The sequence below is a fragment of the Poecile atricapillus genome, chromosome W (assembly GCF_030490865.1).
Source record: "Poecile atricapillus isolate bPoeAtr1 chromosome W, bPoeAtr1.hap1, whole genome shotgun sequence".
In the NCBI taxonomy this organism is placed as follows: domain Eukaryota; kingdom Metazoa; phylum Chordata; class Aves; order Passeriformes; family Paridae; genus Poecile; species Poecile atricapillus.
In genome coordinates this window covers 100,039,222-100,064,219 of record NC_081288.1, presented here as the reverse complement: position 1 = coordinate 100,064,219, position 24,998 = coordinate 100,039,222, and the positions used below count along the sequence as shown (strand labels likewise).

Below are 24,998 nucleotides of genomic sequence, written 5' to 3'. Positions count from 1 at the left end.
GATGTGTTGGTTTAATGACTAATGAGAATTTTACCTCTCGGATCTTCTCAGAACTGTCTATAAATGAAGATCAGGAATAATAAAACTTGCTCTCTTGGGCAACCCAGCTAAGAAAGTCTGTCATGCTTCGCCATTCCTAATATAGTGCAACACTAGTATATCACAATATTGGGTTTTTACTACAATGCAAAATAAAATTTCTGAAGTTATAGCTAATTTGGCTTTACTAACAGCTGCAGTATTAAATATTGCAAACCTATCAGTCAAAATACCAACAGCTGCAGTCAGCAATGAAGAAATGGTCTTACGCTTCTCCTCTTTGAATTCTCTTATCTGGCCTGTTTATTATAAGCAATTAAATAACAATACTTTGCCTTTAACTGCTGCTGTGCTAACCAGAGGAGACCCCCCTGAAAAAATAGGGTAGCTTTGTGTTGTTTTCTTTTTCCAATAATGCCAGCACATCCCCTTCCACCTCACACACACCCTCCCTCCAAAAATCAAAGGAATGAATTTGTAGTGGATGGGCTGCCAGCAAATTTACATGCGAAAACTCATAGACAGCAAAGATGTGATAATCACTTTTCTCTTAAGCTCTTTAAACTTTTGGTTATTTTTGTGCTATACACAGGAACTGAACCAACACTCGATAGATTGTTCCTTTTTCTTTTTAATAATGATCTGTCTATAGTAGTCTGAATCTTTCCTTTTTATAGGAATCTGCTAACAGATGAAATTGAGTTGCATTAAACTGATGGAACTTTTAACTGCCCCCATAATTGCTTTTATTATCAGTTTGTTGGTTCTTGTGATTTGTTTGTTTTCATCAAGAGCAATTTATTGTGAGACCAAATGTTATCAATCATTAGACATTCCAAATTAAATCAGAGACTTATATACTCACATGAACATATCTAATGTACTATTGAGTTTCCTACAATGTGGCCTAAGAAAGTATTTTAACTTTACCTCACTTCTTTTATTTATGATAATCAATATGGTAACTCTAGTACATTCTGCACCATGCACACCTCTTGGTTGAAGTTGCAATTTACTATAAAGCAATTGTAAAGCAATATGATGAGGGAAATTTGCCCACTGGGGAAAAAAAAAAAAAACAGAGAGAAAAGCAACCTGGGATAATACAACTAATTTGAAAAGGAAGTAGTTTTACTTATAACCCCACCAACAGTAAAGCCACAGTTTTTGTTTTGTGTCAATATTAAATCACAGTGGAGCTGTACTCTATCCCCAGAGAATATAGACACGATGTAAAGATGTGTTTATATGAAAACCTCTTATATGAGAACCTTTTTGTATTTTGTATGAGAACTTTGTACACTAAAAGTTGCATATTGGGCCCACATCCAAATGGTACAGTATTGTGAAATACCTCACATCTACTACTCATTAAGACAATGAAGCACCATATGTGTGCTAAAAGTTAATTTTTCATACTGTGTAGAATTACCCAGTGGGACAAGAACATTACCTATAAATTCCTCCAAGTATATGTGAACATGGTCAAGAGACAACCCCATTTTACATGAACATACCTCCTCAACAAATCCACACTTGACCTGGAGATCCTGTTGTGTCTTGGCTGATTGAAAAAATAAGTGTCTTAATATGTGATGTGTATTTGTTTGGGATACCCCTATATGCAATTCAAAAATCAAAACCTGCTATGTAATTCCATGGCTATTTCAAGCCCCAAATTTACTTAATAAACACCTGGACTTGAAAGGCAAGCTGCTATAGTGCACCACTTAGATTAGCTTGAGGATGCTCTGATAGAAAGTTTTACTCACGGTTGAGCCTAACACTGCATGCTAGTCTAAGGTGTGGGATAGGGTTCCCATCCGTTTACCCGAATCATGTCTTTCATTATTCATCGGCAGGAAGGACACAACTGGAACTAAGTTCTCCTATCACACAACACCAATGGGCCTTGGAAAATATTATGTGGCAGGAACATGACCTCAGTAATTGGACTGTGTTCAGAGAGCTTAACTTGCAAATCCAACAAGTGTCAAAAATGGCTTTACAAATCAATTAGCCTTAGATAAGTTATTATTAAAGGAACAAAAGGTATGTGGAATGTAAAATCTTACCCAACTGAATATTGTATTACCATTCACAATGCAACATCACCAATTGAAAAAGCCTGAGATAAAATTTAAGAAATGGTTAATCAAGCATCAGAACTCAAACCCAAAAATTGGTTTCAAGGAGTTAGCCCCACTACCTGGCTGAAGTTTATATTCTAATCCTTGGGACTCACAGGATGGGGTCGGTAGCTAATGAGTATTGGGTTGTTGATTGCAATTGGATTTGTACTTTTAATGACTGGAATACCTATTGTATGCTGTATGATTACTCATATTATTGCTTCTGTTGTTTCTGTCTTTTCTCCTATTATCCACTATCTCCATCACCCCCATGGACAACCAGTGAACTGAGGAAAGGTCCCTGGAAGACAGTGTGTGAGCCACAGGGTGGTGTGAGGACATAAAGAATGCAGTTGCATGTCTCAAAACACTGTCCCCATAAGATAAACCACCACAACAGAACTTGAGATAAGTACAGACAGCACAGCAGGAAGGAGCTAATTCCAGGCCTAACAGAGGTGAAGGTTTGGTTACCACCCATACAAAAATCCCCACCATGGCAAACTGTGGGAAAGGAAGCAGCTGCTTACACATGTCAGCCCAAGTTGTAGGAACACCATCTATGCTCTGTGGATACCTGGGACTTGGACTCTATAAAAAGTGGTACCTCCAGAAGAACACTTCAGGACTTCCACCACTGAGAAGACCAGAAGAATGGCCAGCAAGATGCTGCAGGCAAATCTTTTGTTAAATCTCTATCTTTTTCTCTTCCTCAACTCCCTCTCTTCCTATTTCCATCTCTTACTGTTAAATAAAATCTGTACTATTGACTTTGGCATATGGTCTCTTTTGCACGTTAATTCAGGCAGAGGCATCTCTTAATAATCGGATCCTAGCATTATTTTGGTGTCAGAAGTGGGATCACAACACCCTTGAAGGACTCATGCTAACAATTTATGGAATAATGCTCTTTATTTATATAATAGAAAACTGTGACAGGTTTGAGGATTGTTGGTGATAGTATCTGGCTGCAAAAACACGTTCAAAACAGTATATGGATAATCTCTAATCCCTAACAAAAACTGGCTTGAGATAACTCTATGGCAAACATAGAGTATGGGTCTTACCCTAAAAGCATTCATGTAAGGGAGTGTTATAAATGCAAAGGCAATTTTTGGATAAAATTAAAGAGAAATTTATTAATAAACAACATAGGAAAAAACAGAGAGAAAAACCACAATAAAAATGATCAGCGCAGCGCTGGGTGGACAGGACCTACACCCGAGGTGTAGGTTTCCCAAGTCCACGTCTGAGCGCTCTCAGGCTTGGGGTTTTATAGGATTTTTAAGTCCTCAGGCTAAAATTCCAGGCCGGTTCCATTCACCAAGTGTCCTTGATTGTCCAGTGAATGGATTTCCTGGCATAGAATAAAGACATTAACTACTGTCCGGCCAGAATCTCCTCATATGTAAAGGAGTTTCTGTGTGTGTTGCAATGTTAGGTTTTTCATGACAGGGTGGTGGAATCCGGGCTGGTGCCGATGGGTATCTCGGCCGGGTTTTCTCCTTTGTCTCCCCTGATTGCTTTTTCAACACAGAAATGTTTAAGTCTGGCGAAGTCTTTCTTTTTGGAACTTGTCTTTTTCACTGATCAGTTTCTGTACCCACTGGAATCTGCAGGGCGTTGCTTGGGTCCGGAGGTAGATAATTTCCCGAGCCAGTTCCATTGTCTTCTTGATGGTCCGTGTCCTGTCTGTTTGTTTGAGTTGATGGGCCGGTTTGGGTTAGTTATCTTGGGCGTTGCTGGCAATCAGCAACTCCTTGGAGAAAAGCCTCATCCTACTTTGAGGAGAGGCTTTTCTATGCTTTATATTTTGTTTTGTTCCTACAAAACATATCTTTCTTATATACACTCCGAATTTTTAATACAACAATAATTTATTACAGGAGTGTCTTGGTTTTGGAAGACAGGTGTCTGCTAGGGAGGGCAGGAGCCTCCCTTGGAATGAAAAATGTAGACCCCCTCCCTCGTAATTATTATAGTTTTGAAATCAAGGGGCTCTCAGGCAGAGATCTGGGGATAGGAATAACAGTTCTTTACTAGTATGTATAACCAGGCAAACAAACAACAATAACTACAGCATTAACAACAAAACAGAACCAGAGACCCTGTGACAGCCTTCTCAGCCGAGACGGGAAAGGATGGAGGAGAGACTTTGCTTCACAAACCCTCTTGGGAAGTCAATCCTGGTGCTCCTGAAAGACTGAGGAACACGCAACTGGAATGGCAGGAATGAGCAGAGATCCCAGGCCAGTGAATGAGGTGTATCAGTAGCTCCGTGGTGGTGGCTGGCACTGGCACGTTCCGGCAGGACAGGGGGTGTGAGGCCCACCAAAGAAGAAGGAAGAAGAAGAAGCAGCAGCAGCTCCATCTGGGTGATGGTGAATTCCCTTCTACTCGCCGCAACAGCTCCCAGCAAGTGTCCTTCTCTGAAGCTGAAGAAACCAGCCAGCCTCCAGCTGCCCCTGCCCCCCCCTTTTACCTGTCCCCCTTCCCCCCTGGGCCCAGCCGAACTCTTTGTGTTTCTCAAGCACCCATTAAGTACCAGCAATCAGGTTTTCCCCGAAACTAATGGGTAAAAATTCCATAGGTGAGCCAGAACAAAAGGAAGGACACCTAATCCCCAACAGGGAAAAAACAGGTTCAACCCATCAACTGATCCCAGCAGTTGTGATGGAGTCTTCCTTACTTCTCCTCATTGTTAACTTAATTTTATGCTCTTTATTTACATTTAGGTGGAGCTTTAGTGATTCTAGTCATACATACCTTTGTCACTGATTGGTGTAAAAGTCTAAGATAGAGTCAATAAAATAAATGCTCTGTGAGGGGTGGCCATACCTTAGAGGTGAGTAACTTTGGGATGGAGGTGTGTGTCAATATTACATCTGTGAGCTTGCCACAATTACTGGTTCAACAGCAAGACATCTGCTTTCTTCTCCCTTAATTGGCAGCTGTTATGCAGCTTATCAGCTACAAGGTACCACTGTTCCCTCCCTTGCAAGGATTTTGAATAACATTAGGGTCTGGACATGTCCCCTTCCCAGCTACTGTAAAATATTAATATTATCCTGGCTGGAACTAGGACATGCACATACAGGTCTCACGAGAGCTGTCACTTAGTCTTTGTAAGCACATACACATATGGGATAGAGAGAGTATGCACAGATATAGTTAAGAAAATATTTAACAAGAAAATATCAAAATAAAATTTTAGGACAGACTGTAGTGATCAGGCACAGGCAAGTGTTTTCTCTGACAGTTGTCTTTTAGCTCTTCATTCGCACGTGGATGCATATAATACTAGAAAAGTGGATAAAATTGTGTCTATTGAAGACAAACCTTGAACAAATCATGACTTGCAGCTAAGAACTGGGTTTGTTAGCAGAACTGTTGCATTGCATCAACTTGTTCCATGTCTGTTCTCATGAGTGTAGTTAGGTCCCATGATGTCTATATAAATTTGGGACAGAAAATAATGAGACTAGATAACCAGGGAAAGCCATCCTTAGTTAAGGGAAAGCAACTACTTTTTTGCCTCATCTTCCTTCTCATTGAGTCTAACTGTAAATTACAGAGGTAGAGAGCCCAGGCTTCACTTGCTATGACCATTGGCAACCTGTTACCATTCCCCACTGTATCTTCTGAAGGTAGAGCATAGCAGTGGTTTATTGCTATTTATGATTATTCTTTACTCAACTGGTGTCAGAATTGGACGTTTTTGGAGCTTGACAACATTTCCTTGGATTTGAAGCATAGTTCTTGAGGAGGGATCTAAAACTGCCTGTGTGGTTGAATTAAATTAACATTCTTTCATTATACAACATTTAAGCCTCTCATTTGATCCAGTGTTGGAATTTTGGGATTTTGAGAGAGACAGGACCACTGGGAGAAGTCTTAAAACATGGTTTATTATTCCTCTTCTACAGTCTCATGAAGGAGTGAGAACGTCTTCATCATGTTCGCTAGATGCTCATGGTCAGTGGTCACAAGACCACAGGTTACGAGGTCTCTTAAAGGTTAATTAGCCAATAAACTACTGCCACAAAAAATGTTTCTACTTTCACACCAATAGTTAATTATTTTGTCTTATACATCTTTGCCTCAGTGCAGACTTTCTTAACCAATCATATAATGACACACAAAACTATTTGCTACACTTTAAAACTTATTAACTTTATAACTACTTCTGTATCTTAACTTTAAAACCTTAAAACTTCCCACTAACTAGCTTAATGTCTTTCTATCTAAACTACAAACCCACATTCTTGCTCATGATCTCTAAATCTGGAAGCCTTTTCCAAGGTCTCAGGTTGAACCCTGTGTTCATGTCTGTGATTGAGCCTGCATGCACAAGATTTTGAGAATTTTCTGTGCTTGGAATTCCCATATTGATATATTTCCCGTTAAATCAAAATACACAGGACTTTAAAGCTGTAAAAAGGTGGAAAAATTAAAATCAATCCCCCTGTCTTGGTTTAGGGCAAATTTGGGAGGAAACCTCTGAATAGGGTCCCTTTAGAAAGCAAATTTGACTTTTTTCTTTATCAGTTTGGGAGACAAACTTCCTTCGAGAGAAGTGGAAAAAGTTTTTTATTTAACAAGTAAAGTACTCACAAACATGACAAAATGAAAAATATTAAACAATGGAACTTTTTGTTTTTCTGAAGAGATGGCAAATTCAGAGAAAGGGTCCTTTTTGTGGGGTGTAGTTTGGCTCACTCAGTCTCTTATCAGACCCTCCTGCACTGGAAAATGCCATGTCCCAGGCCCTGGTGGGCCACAGATGTGAACTCCTGGTGTTTTTCTGGGTTTTCGGTCCAAAGCACGGCTGACCAGTTCCAAGAGAAAGAAAAGCCACAGTCTGGGAAACTTCTCTGCCTCAGCTAACAAAAAAACTAACTAAAAGCAAAGGAGAGCTCTCCTCTCTCCCGTTGTCTTTGCTGCAGACAATACAGTCCCTGAGAGTGAGAGCTGAAGCTCTTATCTCCATGTTTTTGAATACAGCTGCCTCAGACATTCCACTGCTTCTCCTTCTCCCCCCCCCCCCCCCCTCCTTTTACTCTCAGATCTAGTTTTAAAGGTGCAAAACTTATTTCTGGGCTAAACAGACAAATGGGGATACAATTCAGCATCATTAAGTTACCCTAGGACATTCCACCTCTAATCCCCATATCGTCAGCTTACTCCTAAAACTAATATGTATTTTAACTCTTTAAACATTTATATTTATATATATATATACAGTATACAGCTATATATAGACAAGGGCAGTGACATTCAGCAAACAGTGATATTTATACATGGTTTTTACCCAACAATGAGATTTCTTTGAGGTACACATTGTGCTTTTCCATCTTTTTGCATTATATACCATGTGCACCCTGGTCCTTGAGTAAAGACAATTTTATGGATGAATTTGTCTGTATTCGAGGCAGAATTGATCCAAACAGTCTTTCCTAATAGACCTTTGACGTACTACTGGGACCTTGTCTCCATTTACTGTATGTAGGGGATCAGACTGGACAGGGCATGCTTTGTTGGTGGAATTTTGGGTGTTAATTAACTAGATGGTCTTTGCTAGATGTTGCTTTCAATTTTTGAAAGATCTTCCATCCAATGCTTTTAAAATGGTTTTTAACAGTCCATTGTACATCTCTACTTTGTTTGCAGTTGGTGCATGGTAGGGGATATGGTATACCCATTTAATGCCATGTTCCCTAGCCCTGGAGCTAATAAGGCTGTTTTTGAAATGAGTCTTCTTGTCTGACTCAATCTTCTTAGGGGTACTGTGCTTCTAAAAGATTTGTTTTTCAAGGTTTAGGATGGTGTTATGGGTCACAGTGTGAGGCACAGGGTAGGTTTCCAACTATCCAGTGGTAGCTTTTATCATTGTGAGTATATAGTGTTTACCTTGGCGTGTCTGGGGTAGTGTAATGTTGTCACAGTATTGTCACAGTACAGCTGGCCTGGACTGGACAAAGTGAATCTGACCATAACACAAATCCAGTTCAGCTAGCCTAGTTCATGCCTGAACATGTCCCCAGATAAGTTAAGAGGGGACCCTCAGCCAGCCCCATTCAAGCTGAGAAGTAAGCACATCACTCACTGGCCAGGAAGCTGGGCAGGAGAGAGATCTCAGCCAATGGCTGTCTAGCCTGGGATATTTGAATTGGGTATTTAAGTGAGCTGTGAACAATAAATGAGGCTGTTGTCTCATGAGCACCTGGAGCACAAGCTGTGGATTTTTATCTCCCAACCCAGTACTGGCACGACCCAGTACTGGCACATTACAAGTGGTGACCCCACGTGTGAAGACACAGCCTTTCCCGTGAGTAGAGCAGGGGGAAGACAGGGACAGAGCCTAAAAAGCCTGTCCAAAACAGTGAAAAGCTGGGAAAAAACAGGCAGGATCAGCCTGAGATACAGTGAAAAGCTGGGAAAAAAAAACAGTCGGGAACAGCCTGAGATAGAGTAAAAAGCTGGGAAAGACAGAGGCCAGAAGAGCCCAAAACTACAGCGAAAAGCTGAAGAGGCAGAAGAGCCATCCAAAAAATTACAGCGAGGAGAGCTGTCTGCGGTGAAAAGATCGCTATAAGTCCAGAATATTTTCTGGACATACCCCTACAAATAGAAGAAAATACTCATCAGAGCCTTGGAAGCCTGGATATCCACTCAACCACCTCCATTTCTGAAGGTATGGTTGCTTTTTTTACAAGAATTTGGATTAGAATATGACTAAAAAGCATTATTAGCTTTAATAATGTGGGCAAAGAACCACGGTTTAGACACAACCAAAGAAGCTGCCTTTGATCCAAATATATGGGAACAAACTGGACATTTTATTCTCAAAGCAGCCTCAAAGGGGGACGAAAATGCTATAAAAGTTTTAAAGTCTTGGAGATTTATTTTTGACATAATGAAACAGATAAATGCTGAGCTGGAGAGCGAGAACAGGACTCCAGAGGGGACAGAGAAAGCTTGGAACATCTTTCCAAGCCCAAGGGGGGAATGGCACCACCAAACAGCTGCCCCGCACAGCCGAGCCGCTTTGAATGCTCATCTCTCACCAGAACTGTTTTATAGTGAGCCATTTCCCACAACCTCGCCATGATGGAGAGCAACTATCTGTGTCCCGGCTAGCAGACAAACCACAACATGCGATACCCAGCCAAATTGTAAAATCCTGCCTCATGTCTGGACCCTGCCGAGCGGGGGAGCAGGAAGAAACGGCGGGCCTCCGAGCTGCACCGGCACTGCTGCAGCCGAAAGGAACACAGAAGGTGGCAGAGCCGCGGCGGTGCTGAGGATGTGCTGCAGTGCGATTCCAGAATGGCCAGTGGCCGACCTGAGCTGCTGTGCCACACGGAGCAGCCATCCCGGGTCGGAGAACTCCGCCACTTCGGCCCCGGAGCTCGTGGCCATGCCTCAGCCCTACGCTGCCCCTAGGACCGCCCCTCAGCTACTGGAGCCGCCCACACCTCTCGGCACCATGGAAACGCTCAGACCGCCCCTGCCCAAAGCTGATTGGCTCAGCCCAGCTGTGCCCACGGTCCTGCCTCCGCTGGCCACGCCTGCCTGCCGCTGCTGTTGGGGGGCGGGTCCAGAGGTGACGTCACGTGGAGTGCCTGGATCCATACCCAAAAGTGGGCCAGAAGCAAGAAAAAGCATCCCGGCGCCGGACCCTGGCCCCGGCCCCACACCCAGCGCAGTTCCAGCTTCGCCATGGCTACAACCAAGGGATTCACAGCCACAAACAACCACACAGCAGAGGGAGGTGCAGGATCTCCAGAAGGAACCAGTCTTCACCTGACACCAGCTCCAGCACTATTCCTATCAAATGCCATCCTAGCACATGTTAACTTCAAACTACAAATCCTGATGAAAAATGCAAACTTGTCTACTTTAACTCACAGGTATTCGAACTTGAAACAAAACCTTTTATATATATATGCATAAGAGCTTCTAATCTGTATTACAGAGTTTATTATCATTGTTAATTTGCATCCTACAAGAATTATTAGTCAGAGAGTACCACAGTGGTCCCTCAAAAAGGAGAAATTGGATACCATCACCTGGGTCAGACCTTACTTAGGATTGACCAACTCACAATTAGCACCTTTATTTGACTTCCTAACAGGTGATCCAGAATTAACTTCCTCTAGAAAATTAACCCCAGAGGCAAAAGCTGCTCTTGAAACAGTGGAGCAAGCTATCTCAAACAGACAAGTCCACCAGATATGCACAGAGGTGTGTATCACTATAATTGTTCTCATTGTAAATCTGCACCCTACTGCTATTATAAGGCAGTGGAACACTCAGTGGCCTGACCCTATACACATCCTAGAGTGGACCTTTTTACCTCATCAACCAAAAAAGACAGCACCACAGCCAGACACACTGGCACAAGCAAAGGCATTGCACGATTTCTTCTATCAGGGTGTTCAGGCCCTACAATGGCAATTCCAGCTGACAAACACAGAGGCTCATAATATTGCTAGCACCTGTGCTGACTGCCAAGGCCACACTGCACCACTGCAGATGGGGGTAAACCCTCGTGGACTGCGTGCCTTACAAATCTGGCAAACTGATGTCACACACATACCTGAATTGGGATGTTTAAAATATGTACACTTATCCATTGATACCTTTTCATCAGCAATATGGGCTATGGTGCACACAGGAGAAAAGGGTCGGGATGCCGTTGCACATTGGCGGTCAGCCTTTGCTGTTTTGGGCATCTCTCACACCATCAAAAAAGACAATGGCCCTGCATTCATCTCACAAAAAACAAGACATTTCCTACAGCTCTGGGGTGTAGCACACCACACTGGTGTTCCTCAAATACCAGTAAAACAAGCCAGTGTGGAAAGAGCACATGGGACTTTAAAACGCATTATTGAAAAACAAAAGGGAGGAATGTGTGGTGGGATGTCGCTGTTGGACACAAAATGAGTCACACAGATGCAGTTCGAGGTGTGGTGAAGGAAAGAGAAAACTTTATTTTTTCTCTCAGTATTTATAGGTTTCTGAACATAACCAGGGTTTGGATAGTCAGGTTAACACCTTTCCAATCGCACTGGCTGTGAGAGATGTCCATCAAAAGGCATATCTTCAATGGAATGTATAAACACCTATGTTTATAGTTACTTTCCTGGGAAAGTGGCTAGAACTTGTGGAAAAACAATATCGAGGGCCTGATTCTCAGGGCGACAGTGGGACCCCACAGGGCAAGGTAGCTAAGACTATTCAAACACTAAATTATTTAGCAGTATCAGAAGGGTCCCAGAACCCAGTCATTTAAAATCAGTTTATATCATTACAATCATCTGGAGATAAACTGTTGCCTAAGCCCACGGTAATGGTGAAAGATCTCACTAATAAGTGGGAAGGCCTGTGGAGCCCCACTACCTGGGGAAGGGGATATGCCTGTGTTTCCACGGACACTGGAACACAATGGGTACCTGCCAGATGTGTCCATCCTGCCCTACATCCTGCCAGGGGCCACAAACAACACCGTCCTGAAAGTACCTCAACGGACGTGATGGAACAAAATGAAGAAGAGTAACCAGAAGAACTTGTTCACCTACCTCATGAAAATCAGATACTCTTGAAAAGACCGTTCATTTAAAAACTGTTTGTTTACAATTTGTTTTTCTGCTAAGTTGTTTTTTTCTTATGGTTCTAAATGTTGAATGCTTTTTGTTTCTTGCTTATAGAGTTAAGGTATAATCTCAGTTCTAAATAGTTTTTTGTTTTATAATGTTAAGTTGTAATTTACTGAAAAATCGCTAGGACTATTCACCGAGTCTTCACAGAAGTATGGCGAATGTCATTTATTTCTATCTTCAGCACAGTTTTATAGGGTCCAACAGGGTTCGCGGGCTTAGCAAGCTACTATTGGTTAATACATATTGCTAACATTCTTTCCCCAGAACACAAGGCCATTGTTTTTCTTTCATTCACGCTGCTCCAGGAGAGTTTCAAGGACACTGCCTTTAATATTGTCGCCTGGACTAAAGGCTGGCTTATGCAGGCAGGCTTTTACTAAAATATCATGCTTTTACTCTGTTAAAATGTTTTACTACAATCCCCCCTTTCTCTTTTTGCACAAGCCAGGCTTTAGATGTGATTCATTCTGCACTTCTACGGATACATGATAACATACAACTTAAAACAACTATCCCGATTAATACCATAAGTAAAATCTGTCCCCTTTCCAGCACAAGAAGCTTCAACCATCCAGTAATGCCCCAGTTGGCTAACCAACTTCCAATGGGGTCACTATCTTCTTTCAGGGCATGTAACTCATTCTGTAGCTGTTTTAGTTGTTTGTGGATTGAAACTGAATAGTCAGTAAGGTTCAAACAGCATATACCTTCAAACTCCTCACAACCATGTCCTTGTGCCAAGAGCAAGAAATCAATTGCAGCTCAATTTTTCAATACGGCGTGATGTACACTACTTACATCAGCTGAAAGTTCACTTAACATTGTTGATGTCAAATTCAATTCTTTCCTGGTCCAACAAGCTAGCCTTTTTAGAGATGACAAGCCTTTAGCAGCAGCTGCTCCTGGAGTAAAAAGGGAGGCTAGCCATATTATACCACAACCCCAAAAGTCTGAGTCTCTGACATCATCACACTGTAATTCATTCAGGCTTCACTTTGACTGTTTGATGTTTTTTATTTTACCAGCTATATTCAGCAAGTGATGTAAGTTTGGATGGAACAAAGTAAGTTTTCCAAGGTAACAGGGTCCTCCATGTGGGCTAGCAGGAATTCCATTCCATGCTCTAGCTCCACAGATTACGAATATTGCACTAGGTAATTGCTTTGGAAATTGTCCTGTGAGACTGCACCGTGAATAAAAGGCTTTACTTTTGGTGTTAGTAATAAGATTAACTGTAGGGTTGACTGTAGGCCAGTGTTGCATCACTTTGCTGGAGTGGCTTTTTGTGGGGGCTCAAACATTATCCATCCATCTGAGGTATTGGTGGAGCCTAACAAGTCTAATTCTTTTGGGGGCCTTATGGTAACATTGAGAACTTTGATAATTTTTGCTTGCTAGCAGGCTTCAAGTTGTCTTGACGTGAAGCCAACAATGCGATTGCACTCTTGTAACATTGCCAATTGATTCAGTTGAGTTTCATTGCTAACTAAACCTTTCAATGCTTGAGGATCCCATTCAGGGACTCCTATGAGACAGGTGTGAAAAGGATCTCCAGGTGTGGTTAGGCTTAGACACATTGATTTTTGGCCCGTTAAGTGTGCCAGAGTGACCCATATGTTCTGTCGCTTTTGGATGTTAGTTAGCAGACAGTTGGTCGGGACTATATACAACACAATTACTATGAGTAGTTTGTTCCACACAAATGACACCATTCTTTCAGAATCACAGTTAATCAGGCTTTCGTAATTTGTTGAATGAATTCCTTTAAGGTTTAAAGTTAAATGAACTTTCAAATATGCTCACTTTAACTCTTGAAGGGGGATTGCTTACACCTTATACTAATATCTTCTCTAAGATTATCAATAACCTACAAATAACAATTATCACACAAGCTAAACTTTTTATCTTAAACTATTATCTAACTATTTTTAACACTCTTGCTCTGGTATTTGTGCAATCTAAGCGTGAAAGGAATTTGCTGAAAGGGTAAAAATACAGTTACAATTTTGCTTTTATATACAGTCAGATGGAGTCTCTATACTATTTTCGATCTTCTACAAAATTCTTCTCACAAACAGGCTATGATTTAATGCGATTCAGTCTTGGAACATCTGCTGTTCGTGTGACGTCAGCTGGCAGCCGATCAGTGACTGACTGAAGGCATCAATGTTCGGATTATTCTTCAGATCCTTCGTGGATGGTTTGGTCCATTGGCTAGGCACCCATAGTGGTCCAGCATCTGTGGAAACACAACTGTAACCTCACCTGTTAAACAGCAATTGATCTGGTCCCTCCCAGATACCTGTTTTTGGATTCTTATAATATAGTTTAATTTCTGGGGTAGCTTGCATCTTTATCTGACTATTATGAATTACTGCTGGGGGCTGCTCTAAATCTCCAACTAAACTGAGAAAATTTAGAGTAAATAGTACTTGTTGCAATCGAATAACAGGGTCTGATTGTTCTGGTGTTTTTTGTTTACTTAAATACTCTTTTAAGGTCTTATGGGCTCTTTCTACAATGGCTTGTCCATTTGACACATGGGGAATTCCAGTTACATGTTTGACTCCCCATTTTTGTAAGAACCGAGAAACTCGTGTTCCTACATATGCAGGCCCATTGTCTGTTTTCAGCTCTTTTGGCACTCCCATCACAGCAAAGCAAGCTACTAAATGTCGGATTACATGTATGCTTCGCTCTCCCACTTGTGCAGTGGCCCAAATAATTTTTGAAAAGGTATCTACTGTGACATGTACATATTTGAGGCGACCAAATTCAGGCACATGTGTTACATCCATTTGCCAGATTTCACAGGCTTGAAGACCTCTAGGGTTAACACCTAAACCTAGAGTGGTTCCATATTGACTACATTGTGGACAGGATTTTACAATGCCTTGTGCATCTACTGAGCTGATATCAAATTGTCTCATTAAGGCTTTTGCAGCTTGATGAAAGAGGGCGTGACTCTCTCTTGCAGCTGCGAAAAAGTCTCTTGGTGCTACAACAGCAGGACTGACAAGCGTATCAGCTCTTGCATTGCCTTCTCCGAGACCTAACTCCGTTTGATGACTGCGAATGTGAATGATGCAACAAGATTATTTTCTATCTTCAGTAGCTCTCTTAATTTGCAGGAATAGTTGACACAATTGCTTATTTTTCGGTGGCTTGATGAGAGCATCTTCAATACGTTAGACCACACCTACCACATGTAATGAGTCCGATACACTGTTCAGCTTTCTGTCTCGCCAGCGAGACAGTGCCCATGAGATGGCTGTAAGTTCCAACATCTGCAGTGAGTCATGTGCATCTCCATCTATGGTATTGCTTTTCCAACTTGAGCCTTCTCGCCAGGTTCAGGCTGCTTTTTTCCATTGATTTCCTGCATTAGTATATAGTGTAAGGCCTTCCACTGGTTGTTGCAAAATATTTGTGCTGTTACAACCAATGTTGCTTTAAGATGATCTGTAAGCGTGGATCTTTAGGTTGCCTGTTATGTACAGTTCCTGGATAACTGAGCAGCTCTAATTGAATCAGTTCTGAATGTCTCAGCATCCACTCAAGGTTTTCTATTTTTATCAGGAGGCTAATCTGCTCTGGTTCAGCACCACTAATTTCCATAATTCACGTACTCACCTTTTTGATGAGGTAAGCAATTGCTTCTGTTCTCTGCCAAATACTCATTGGTGGCGTATGTGGTGTAAAAATCCACTCAATGATGGTCAAAGGTTCTGCACATTTTGTTGATAATCTAACTGACTGTACCTCCTCAACAGGCTGCTTGGCATCTTGACAGCTCTCAGATGGGTCTTCTCCCCCTTTCTCTTTTTGCTAAGCAGGCCACTGGAATATGATAGCACATGGGGCAATGGGATGATTATAGATCAAAAGTCCCAAAGGCACATCTGGCAATCTTCTGTTTACTAGCATTGAAAGTAGTTTCTTCCTTAGGAATGTGAGACATTTCTTTTGGTCTACAGAAAGGGTAACAAGAGTTGGTGGATTTGTGCCTTTCAAGAGGCTCAGTAAAGGTGCCATCTCATCATTTCTAATGCCAGCAATGGATCTTACCCATTGCAGATCTCCAATAAGTTTCTGTGCGTCATTGAGGGTGTTGATCTCAGTAGTCAATTCCAATTTCTGCGGGTGGGCTGATGAAGATGTTAAAATCCACCCTAGATACTTCCATGGGGCTTGTTTTTGAATCTTCTTTGGGGCAATTACCAAGCCTTTTGCAGTGAGTTGAGCGGTGATATATGCAAGGTCATCATCTTGAAATGGATCACATTGACAGAACAAAATATCATCCATGTAGTGGTAAATAATTGTCTGAGAAAGTTTTGCATGCACAGGTGTCAGTGCCCAATGTACAAACAGTTGGCATATTGTTGGGGAATTTTTCATCCCCTGTGGAAGGACCACCCCCTCAAATCTTTGCGATGGACTTTCTTTACTGATTGATGGTAAGGTGAAGGCAAATTGCAGGATGTCTTCTTTTTGCAGGGGTATTGTGAAGAAACAGTCTTTCAAATCTATAACTAGAAGATGCCATTCTTGTGGCAGCATTGTGGGAGAGGGCATCCCTGGTTGTAATGCTCCCATTGCCCACATCTGGTCATTCACTTTGCGCAAATCATGCAGCAATAGCCACTTTCCAGATTTCTTTGGGATGACAAGGATTGGAGTATTCCATGGGCTGAGCGATGGTTGTATGTGTCTTGCTTGCAGTTGCTCTTTGACAAGTTCATGTGCAATTGCCAGCCACTCCTGAGAGGGAGGCCACTGCTCTACCCACACAGGCTCATTAGATTTCTATTGAATCCTTGGGGTCGGTGGCCTGTCAGCAGTGGCGACTACTGAAAAGGCGATTGGACAGGAAAGGTTAATGTTGCTCCGAGCCGGCTTAGAACATCTCGACCAATGAGCCCTCCAAGGCTCCCAGGCAAAGGCATGACATATGGACATAAGGTGGTAGTCTGTCCTTCAGGAAATTGAAACTGAATTGGATGTACACTTCTCAGCAGCGTGGAGTATCCTCCTACACCTTGTACTGAGTTTAAGGCCACTCTCTTGGCCACCAAACTCGGCTGACGATGGTGACATCAGCTCCTGTATCTAACATCATTTTAACTTTTTGCTGCTTCATTTTCTGACACAGGGTGATTTCAACTACTGTTTGATGGTTCATTTGTTGAACAAGATTCACCACTGTATCTCCAGTAGATCCACATACTCTGGCTCCATGTTTAGGGGCACTTCGAAAAATCTCTTTTTCAGTTGCTACCTTTTGAAACAACACCAATTGAGTGATTCTTGTCCCTTTCTTAATCGTGAGTGGAGGGGCTAATGTGTAGGCACAAATTTGAATTTCACCTGTGTAATCAGCATCAATAACTCCTGGGAGAACAATGAGTCCTGCAACTCCAGTAGATGATCTCCCAATTAGCAAAGCACCAAGTGCGCTGGTGATAGAATAAATGGGTCCTGTGACTCCAGTGGGGATCTTATGGATGGTGCTGTCGATGAGAGTGACATTTACTGATGCTGCCAGATCGATTCCCAGGCTTCCTCTGGTTGCTGGTGGGTTGAGATGCTGTATAGAGTTGGGCCGGCTACTTGTTTCCCCGGGCAGTGGCTCTTCACGCTCTTGTTCATGTTTTTTGTGAAACGACAGGTAGCAGTAGCATGATTATCCATCTGGCATTGATCACACCACACGGTAGCTTGGCAGGACTTTTGCAAGTGTCCTTTGTTGCCACATCAGTAGCAAATACTTGAAGTGGCAGTGAAAAGTTTACGTTTATTTCCTAACTTATTGACTGCAGCAGCAAGTAAGTTTGTAGTTGGTTTTATGGCTTCTGCAACTGCATTGGCCACAAGTTGCCCTTGTTGTGTCTGATTAACTCTCAGAACAATATCCAGCATGTCCCCCACATCTGCTTGTTTAGGCAGTGTGGCAAGGATTGGCTTTATTTTGGCATTAGCATTCTCAAAAGCTAATAATTTAAACATGTTTTGTTTTGCTTCCTCAGTCATGTCATTCTGAGCATTCAGGGCTGCTGACAGACGATTGATGAAATGAGGATATGGTTCTGTGAGGCCTTCCCGTACTGTTGTGATGGAAGGATGAGGTTTGGAATCAGGCACTGCATTGAAAGCTTGATGAGCAAGCTGCGTTGACAAGTGGTACATTGCAAGGGGATAATTAAGTTGTACAGCCATGTGACTGTAAACTCCTGAACTGGTGATCATGTCAGGATTAAGTCCATACAGTACATCATTCTGATCTCGAGGTCGATTGGCTTCTAAAATAGCTAACCTTTTCCATTCCTTCTCCCACACTATAAGCTGTGATGGAGGTAAAAGCAGACATGCTAAATTCTGGCTGTCTATGGGACTATTAACATCAGAGGTAAATAACCAATCCAATGCAGTGTTTGCAGCTTCAGATTTAATTCCATGCTCAGTAACTGTCTTTTTGGCTTGCTGCAAGATTTTCCAGTCGTGTTGTTCATAGCGTGGATTTTGCTGGTCATATAAAATGGGACAAGCTATTGCTCCTGCTGCTTGCCATTCCTCTTCAAGGATTGCATCTCGAATGATGCCAGTCCATCTTTGCCTCGATTTTTGTTTTCTGTTCTCTTCTTCTAGGGTAGAATTAGAGCTGGAACAAGATTGTGGTGTTAACAGTGTCTCTAAAGGTGGAGCAAATGGTTCAGAATGTATCATATCTTGTAGTTGCTGAACATATTCTGCTTGTTGTCTCAGCGTTTGCTGTGGAGCTGCTTTCTCTTGATGATGCTGAGCTCCACTTGTATTTAATGTCTGCTCAGTTCGAGCTTGTAGCTGTTGCACAAGTTGTTCTATTTGTTGTTGCCACTCTATTAGCTCTTTTTTCGATGCATCATTACAATTTATTGGTTCTTCTCCTTACGGTGGTCTCCCGTCTTCTGAATGCATTGATACATTGTCATCTTGGGGAAGAGGGACGTCCTGTGGTTTTCCCCAGTGAACAGTAGATGTCAGCGAAGGATTAGATTTTCGGCTTGCACTCTAGGGCTCTTACTTCCACTGATGTGTGGGGCTCCACCCGGCTGGGGCTGGCGCTGTCTCCTTCCGGAGACACCGTCATTTCTACATCCACATTTGGTGGAGTAACTTCCGGTTTGGGCTCCGCTGACGCGATCTCGCCCGCTCCGGCACACCCCTGAGGTTTTAAAAGTTCCAAGACCGAGCTACATTGCTTCCCCGTGAGCCCCTTCACTGGACGAACGTGCCCAACCCCAAAGAAAGCACCCAGACGGCTGATTGACGTGGCAGGAGGTGACTGCGACACGTCTGTCTAGGACTGAGCCATGGCTTTCAAGGCAGTGGCCGCGACTGTGGACTCTGCTTTCATGTCTTTTAAGGTATTTAACACAACTCTCCAGATCGAACTGAGCCTTACTGCGTCTTTGCTTTTCCCCATGATCGCTTTTTCCCACAACAAATCTCCTATGTCTTTCCATTCTTCCGCTGCAAAAAAGCAGCGGCAGTACCTGCAGGTGCCTGTTTTCTCTAGCCCATAGAATGAGCTTTTCAAAGTCCTTGTCCTTGACTGCTTCGCCTCGTTTAACGATAATGCTTAGAAGCAGTTTCCGTGCTGCCACAAACTCAACTTCCATTCTAGTGGCCCTGAGCGGGGGGAGGGGAGCGACCCCTCCTCCTGGGTGCTGATGCGCACTCGCCTTCGGTCTTCGCCCCAGCTCCTCCACCCCTGGTTTTCCTCAGCTAGGCTTGTGGCAAGCCCGCCTACCCGGTAACGATCCACTCCCGCGTCTCTCCGCACGCAGATCCACTCCGTCGGCCCCGGCCCGCTTCCACGTCTCTCCGCATGCGGGCCCGACGAATCCCTTTGCCCACAAAAGGTTCCTGGTTGGAGCGCCAGATATTGAAAAACAACTCAGACTATTCACCGAGTCTTCACAGAAGTATGGCAAACGTCATTTATTTCTATCTTTAGCACACTTGTATAGGGTTTGACAGGGTCTGTGGGCTTAGCAAGTTACTATTGGTTAATACATATTGTTTTACATTATTTTTTATTACACAAGGCTATTGTTTTTCTTTATTCTTGCTGCTCCAGGAGAGTTTCAAGGACACTGCCTTTAATATTGTCGCCTGGACTAAAGGCTGGCTTGTGCAGACAGGCTTTTACTAAAATATCATGCCCTTGTTCTGTTAAAATATTCTCTACAGTAACTTGGAACTATAAGTAGTTAACCTGTGGCATATTAACTTGAAAGATTGTGATCTTGCCTACCAGCTCCTAGACGTGAGTGTTGCAAACTCAGTTTAGTATACAAAGCATGTTTCTAGCCAAGGAGAACTAGGTTTGTCAAATTAATTAGAAAACTACATTCAAATTAAACCCATGCTGTCCCTGTCATCCTGTCTGCAAAGGGCCCTTGCAGATAGGATAACCGAGAGCATTTTATATTTTATAATTTAACCAAAAATGGTGAATTGTCACAGTATTGTCACAGTACAGCTGGCCTGGACTGGACAAAGTGAATCTGACCATAACACAAATCCAGTTCAGCTAGCCTAGTTCATGCCTGAACATGTCCCCAGATAAGTTAAGAGGGGACCCTCAGCCAGCCCCATTCAAGCTGAGAAGTAAGCACACCATTGGCCAGGAAGCTGGGCAGAGAGAGAGATCTCAGCCAATGGCTGTCTAGCCTGGGATATTTGAATTGGGTATTTAAGTGAGCTCTGAATAATAAATGAGGCTGTTGTCTCATGAGCACCCGGAGCACGAGTTTTGGATTTTCGTCTCCCGACCCACGACCGGCATGTTACATAATGTAATCAATTTGCTAGGCTTTTCCATATTTATATTTGGACCACTGCCCACTATACTACAGGAGTTTCACCTGCTTAGCTTGGTTGATTGCAGCACACATTTCACAGTTATGGATAATTTATGAAATATTGTCTGTGGTTAAATTCACTCCTTGGTTTTGTGCCTACTTATAGGTGGCATCTTTACCTTGAAGAGTTGAGCCATTGTGAGTCTATTGAGCTAGGAACAATTCTTCCTTGTGTTGCCAATATAAGTGTATTTTTGACACCTTTATTTTTGTAGCTTGATTTGTTTGTTGTTTTGGTGCTTTTCATTAGCCTTATTTTTGGGGACATGGGCATTTACATGGCAGACTTTCACAGATAGTTTTTTTATTTGGGTAGTGATGACTTTCTATTCTTCAGTATCCCAGATAGATTTTCTTTTACATTGTCAATTAGCTTTTTCTACTTTTCCAGTCATCCTTACAGAGCATTGGCTGCTATCCATTGTTGCTGTTGGACACGAAATAAGGAGCGTGAATTCAGTTCCACAGCAGAAAGAGGATCATCAGAAGGGCTTTTATTTTCACCTTTTGTCTCTTTTTTATAAGGTGTTCTGATACAGGTTTAACATGATTGGTAAAGGAAACAACACCTCTCTAGTCCCATTGGTAGAACAAGAGAAAACACACACTTAACACAGCTGTACAGTATTGTTTTGAGAACCATAAACTATCTACAAAAATAGTCCTTGAGAGAGAAATGTTCTCAAGAGACTTTCCCTTGGGAAAAAAATTTTCACTGACAGGCTGAAAACCTTTACAGGCTCAAAAATAAGGTCCAAAATCCATGAATTAGTGTAGAGTTTTGGCTAGTTTTTTCTTTCAGCAATGTTCAGGGCCAGTTGAATGGCTTTGAGTTTAGCAAGTTGGCTTGATTCACTGTGGTTCTTCTTGCATGATTGTAGGGAAAGCATGAGAAAGTGGGATGGAAGACCCACTGCTGCTCTGGCACAATGGGTGCATGTTTTGGGGTTTTTGGTCCAAAGCAAGGCTGATCAGTTCTAAGAAAAAAAAAAAAGGCACAGTCCAGGAAACTTCTCTGCCTCAGCTAACAAAAAAACTAAAAGCAAAGGAGAGCTCTCTCCTGCTGTCCGTGCTGCAGACAATACAGTCTGTGAGAGAGCTAAAGAGCTGAAGCTCTTCTCTCTGTTTCTGAATACAGTTGCCTCAGACATTCCACTGCTTCTCATTCTCCCCTCTCCCTTTAATCTCAGATCTAGTTTTAAAGGTGCAAAACTTATTTCTGGGCTAAACAGACAAATGGGGATACAATTTAGCATCATTAAGTTACCCCAATACATCTCCAAAATTATTTTCTGTAACTACTTCCTCTCAACTTAAGATTATCCTCCAGTTGCTTATGCAGATGCTTGATCTTAGACATATGAATAGATTTACTGAATTCCAAAGGAGTTTTTGACTGAGGTCTCAGATTATAAATTCTTGTCCAGGGATGTATCCTTCTATAAATCTAAGGTATAGCACATTGTAGAGGCCAACATCAGCAACAACCTTAATAATAAATAACAAATGCATTTACATTCCCACTAAACATTTTAAGCAAAGTTTTACTTGAGGAACTTGCAACAAAGGAAAATGCCAATAGGATATCAGAGTTTTGCTTGAGTTAAATGCTAAAGGCCATAGATTAGCTCTTTACAAGTATGTTGTCCTGGGGTGACTTTATGATGCTTGTATCCCCAATCGTGTTGTTTATGTTATATATTAAGTTCTGCACCTTTAAGACTGGCTCTGAGAGCAAAGGGGGGGAAGAAGAAGTGCGCAGTTTGTGTTGAGGAAAAACACACACTCACTCGTATCCTGCTCCTGGACTGTGTTGTCTGCAGCATGGACAGACAGCGGGACAGCTCTCTTTTGCTTTTAGTTAGTTTTTAGATAGCTGAGGCAGAGAAGTTCCCTGGACTGTTGTTTTTTCCTTTTTTCTTGGATCTGTTCAAACCTACTCTGGACTGAAAACCCAGACAAACCGTGGGAGCTCACACCTGTGGCCCACCAGGGCCTGGGTCTCGGCACTTTCTAGTGCTGGAGGGACTGATAAGAACCTGAGCGAGCTGAGCTATACCCCATGAAAAGGACTTTTTCTGGATTTGCCATCTCATCAAACAGTGAGAGGTTTTATTGTTTAATATTATTCAATTTCTGATAAATAAACAGTTTTTTTCCACTTTTCTTAAAGCTCCAAAGAAATTTTTTTTCCCAAACCAGTTGGAGGAAGGGCCGCTTGAATTTGATTTTCTGGGGGGACCCCCCATTCGGAGGTTCTCTCCCAAATTTGCCCTAAAACAGGACAGATGTTTTTTAAATGAGATTAAGTTCCTTGTTCTGCTTTTGGAAAACACTTGGCACAGTAAAATCATGAGTATTCCTACATTCTCTTATAATATAAATCATTGAATGGAGTGATGTGCAACAGGGAAATGAAAATCGTACCACCATTATTTAATTACAATTCCATCACATATGTACATTGCTAAAACAGTTACTAAGAATGTAGTTTATTCATCCTTTACACAGTAGTATCTTTATCTTACAGTGTTTCCTCACATTTTTGTTCCTTTCTGCGAACATCTCTTCCTTATATATTTCCTTCCTTCACCAGACACTGAAGGATGCCAGTGAGAATGCCTGCAGGGACTTCTACCGTGAGGCAGAGCTGCTGATTAACCTGCAACATGAGCACATCGTCAAGTTCTATGGTGTCTGTGTCGAGGGTGATCCACTCATCATGGTCTTTGAGTATATGAAAAATGGAGATCTTAACAAATTCCTCAGGTAAATCCACCAATATGTGTCATGTTGGAAAGACAGAAGTGGGCAGAGAAGGGTAGGCATGACTGGAACTTAATGTCAAATTAACCGTTCTCACTGAAAAATGCAGAGACCTAAGAGTGAAAATCTGTGCAACACTGCTGATTTATCTTACGTACTGTTATGTGGGCCTTATTGTTTCTTTACCTATTTGGAAGTACTCAAGTTAATTGTTACACTTTCCACCAAAAGAATGATAATCAAAGGAATAGTGTTTTCAGTATATTTTACCATATTCTGAAATGTTTGCTTATAAAACTTGCAGTAACAGTGGTTTCCTTGCCTCTTTTCTGGTGGCACTTGAGAAGATCCCACTCGCCAACCTGTATCTGTCTGTAGATGTCAAAAAGCTTTTGAGAATCTACTTCTCTCAGTTTTTTGAAAGGATACCATTAATCTGCAGCAAGAAAACTTTGAGCTTTGGAAATTTCAGTGCAATGTAATTTACAGTACTGGTAACCACTTTTCTATAGAATTTTTCACTGCCACAGCTCGCCGTTTACAATTTTCATGTGGTTGGTCTCAGTGTGTGTTTACGAATTGTATTAAACTTGGGATCACTAAAGCTGGCTGTAAAATCTTCAGCCTGCAGGGGGATTCCAACCAGACAGGTGGACATAGGGTCTTTTGCTGCTGCAGTGGACAGGCAGATATTGTCTTGTTGAAGTGTGTGTGCCAGGGTCACCCAGATGTTCTGTCATGGCTGAGGGACGATCCAGGCAGTGGTCAGGCTGCTCAGAGCAAGCAGGAGGATAGCTGAGGTAAGGCTCATCATGGGTTTGAGTGTGAGGTAGTTCTTTTCTAAAAGAAAAGAAACAAACATTTTTAAAACATATTCACAGTCAATGTGAGAAGGTCAGAGAGTAACCAGAGGTTAGGAAGGTTTCTTCTTGTTTTTCCCATCGGCGTCTTCTTTTGGAAGCAACTGCCACTTGTCTCTCTTCTTTTTCTGCTGGGGCTGGGTTTTTGGGAACAAAAGGCTTTACCCATTTTTGAGGAATCCATCGGGGGCCTGTAGGGGTGGATACACACGCTTAACCATGCCCCCAGGTGACAAGTTCATAGGGGCCCTTGGTTTGCCAAGTTTCAGGGTCCCTGATTAAAACCGGTGGATGCTGTGACAATTTAAACTGATCACCACTGTTAAAATGTCGAGTCACAGGAGGATTCATGTTTTCAAATGAACAGTTCAGGAAATTGATAGTAAACATAGCTTTGCAATGCTTTTGTTGTGAAGACATCCACACTGTTCCACTACTTTGCCTGGCTAGGACTTGTTTGAGCGTCTGGTGGGTACGCTTAATCACAGCTTGACCTGGGAGGAGTGGGGGATGCCAGTTTTGTGGTCCGCTCCCCACTGCTGGACAAATTCCAGGAACTCCTTGGATTTATATGCTGGGCCATTATCTGTTTTAATTTACTTAGTGATCCCCAGCACTGAAAAG

The 24,998-nt window shown here is 42.3% G+C and overlaps 1 protein-coding gene across 1 annotated transcript in view; it reads left to right on the top strand.

Moving 5' to 3' along the window:
* LOC131591640 (BDNF/NT-3 growth factors receptor-like) overlaps positions 1 to 24,998 on the top strand; it is a 660,084-nt gene that overhangs the window by 589,009 nt on the left and 46,077 nt on the right. The window contains exon 15 of the mRNA XM_058862552.1: positions 23,345 to 23,517. Within this exon, the coding sequence (XP_058718535.1) occupies positions 23,345 to 23,517 (173 nt within the window). The remainder of the gene's footprint in view (positions 1 to 23,344; positions 23,518 to 24,998) is intronic.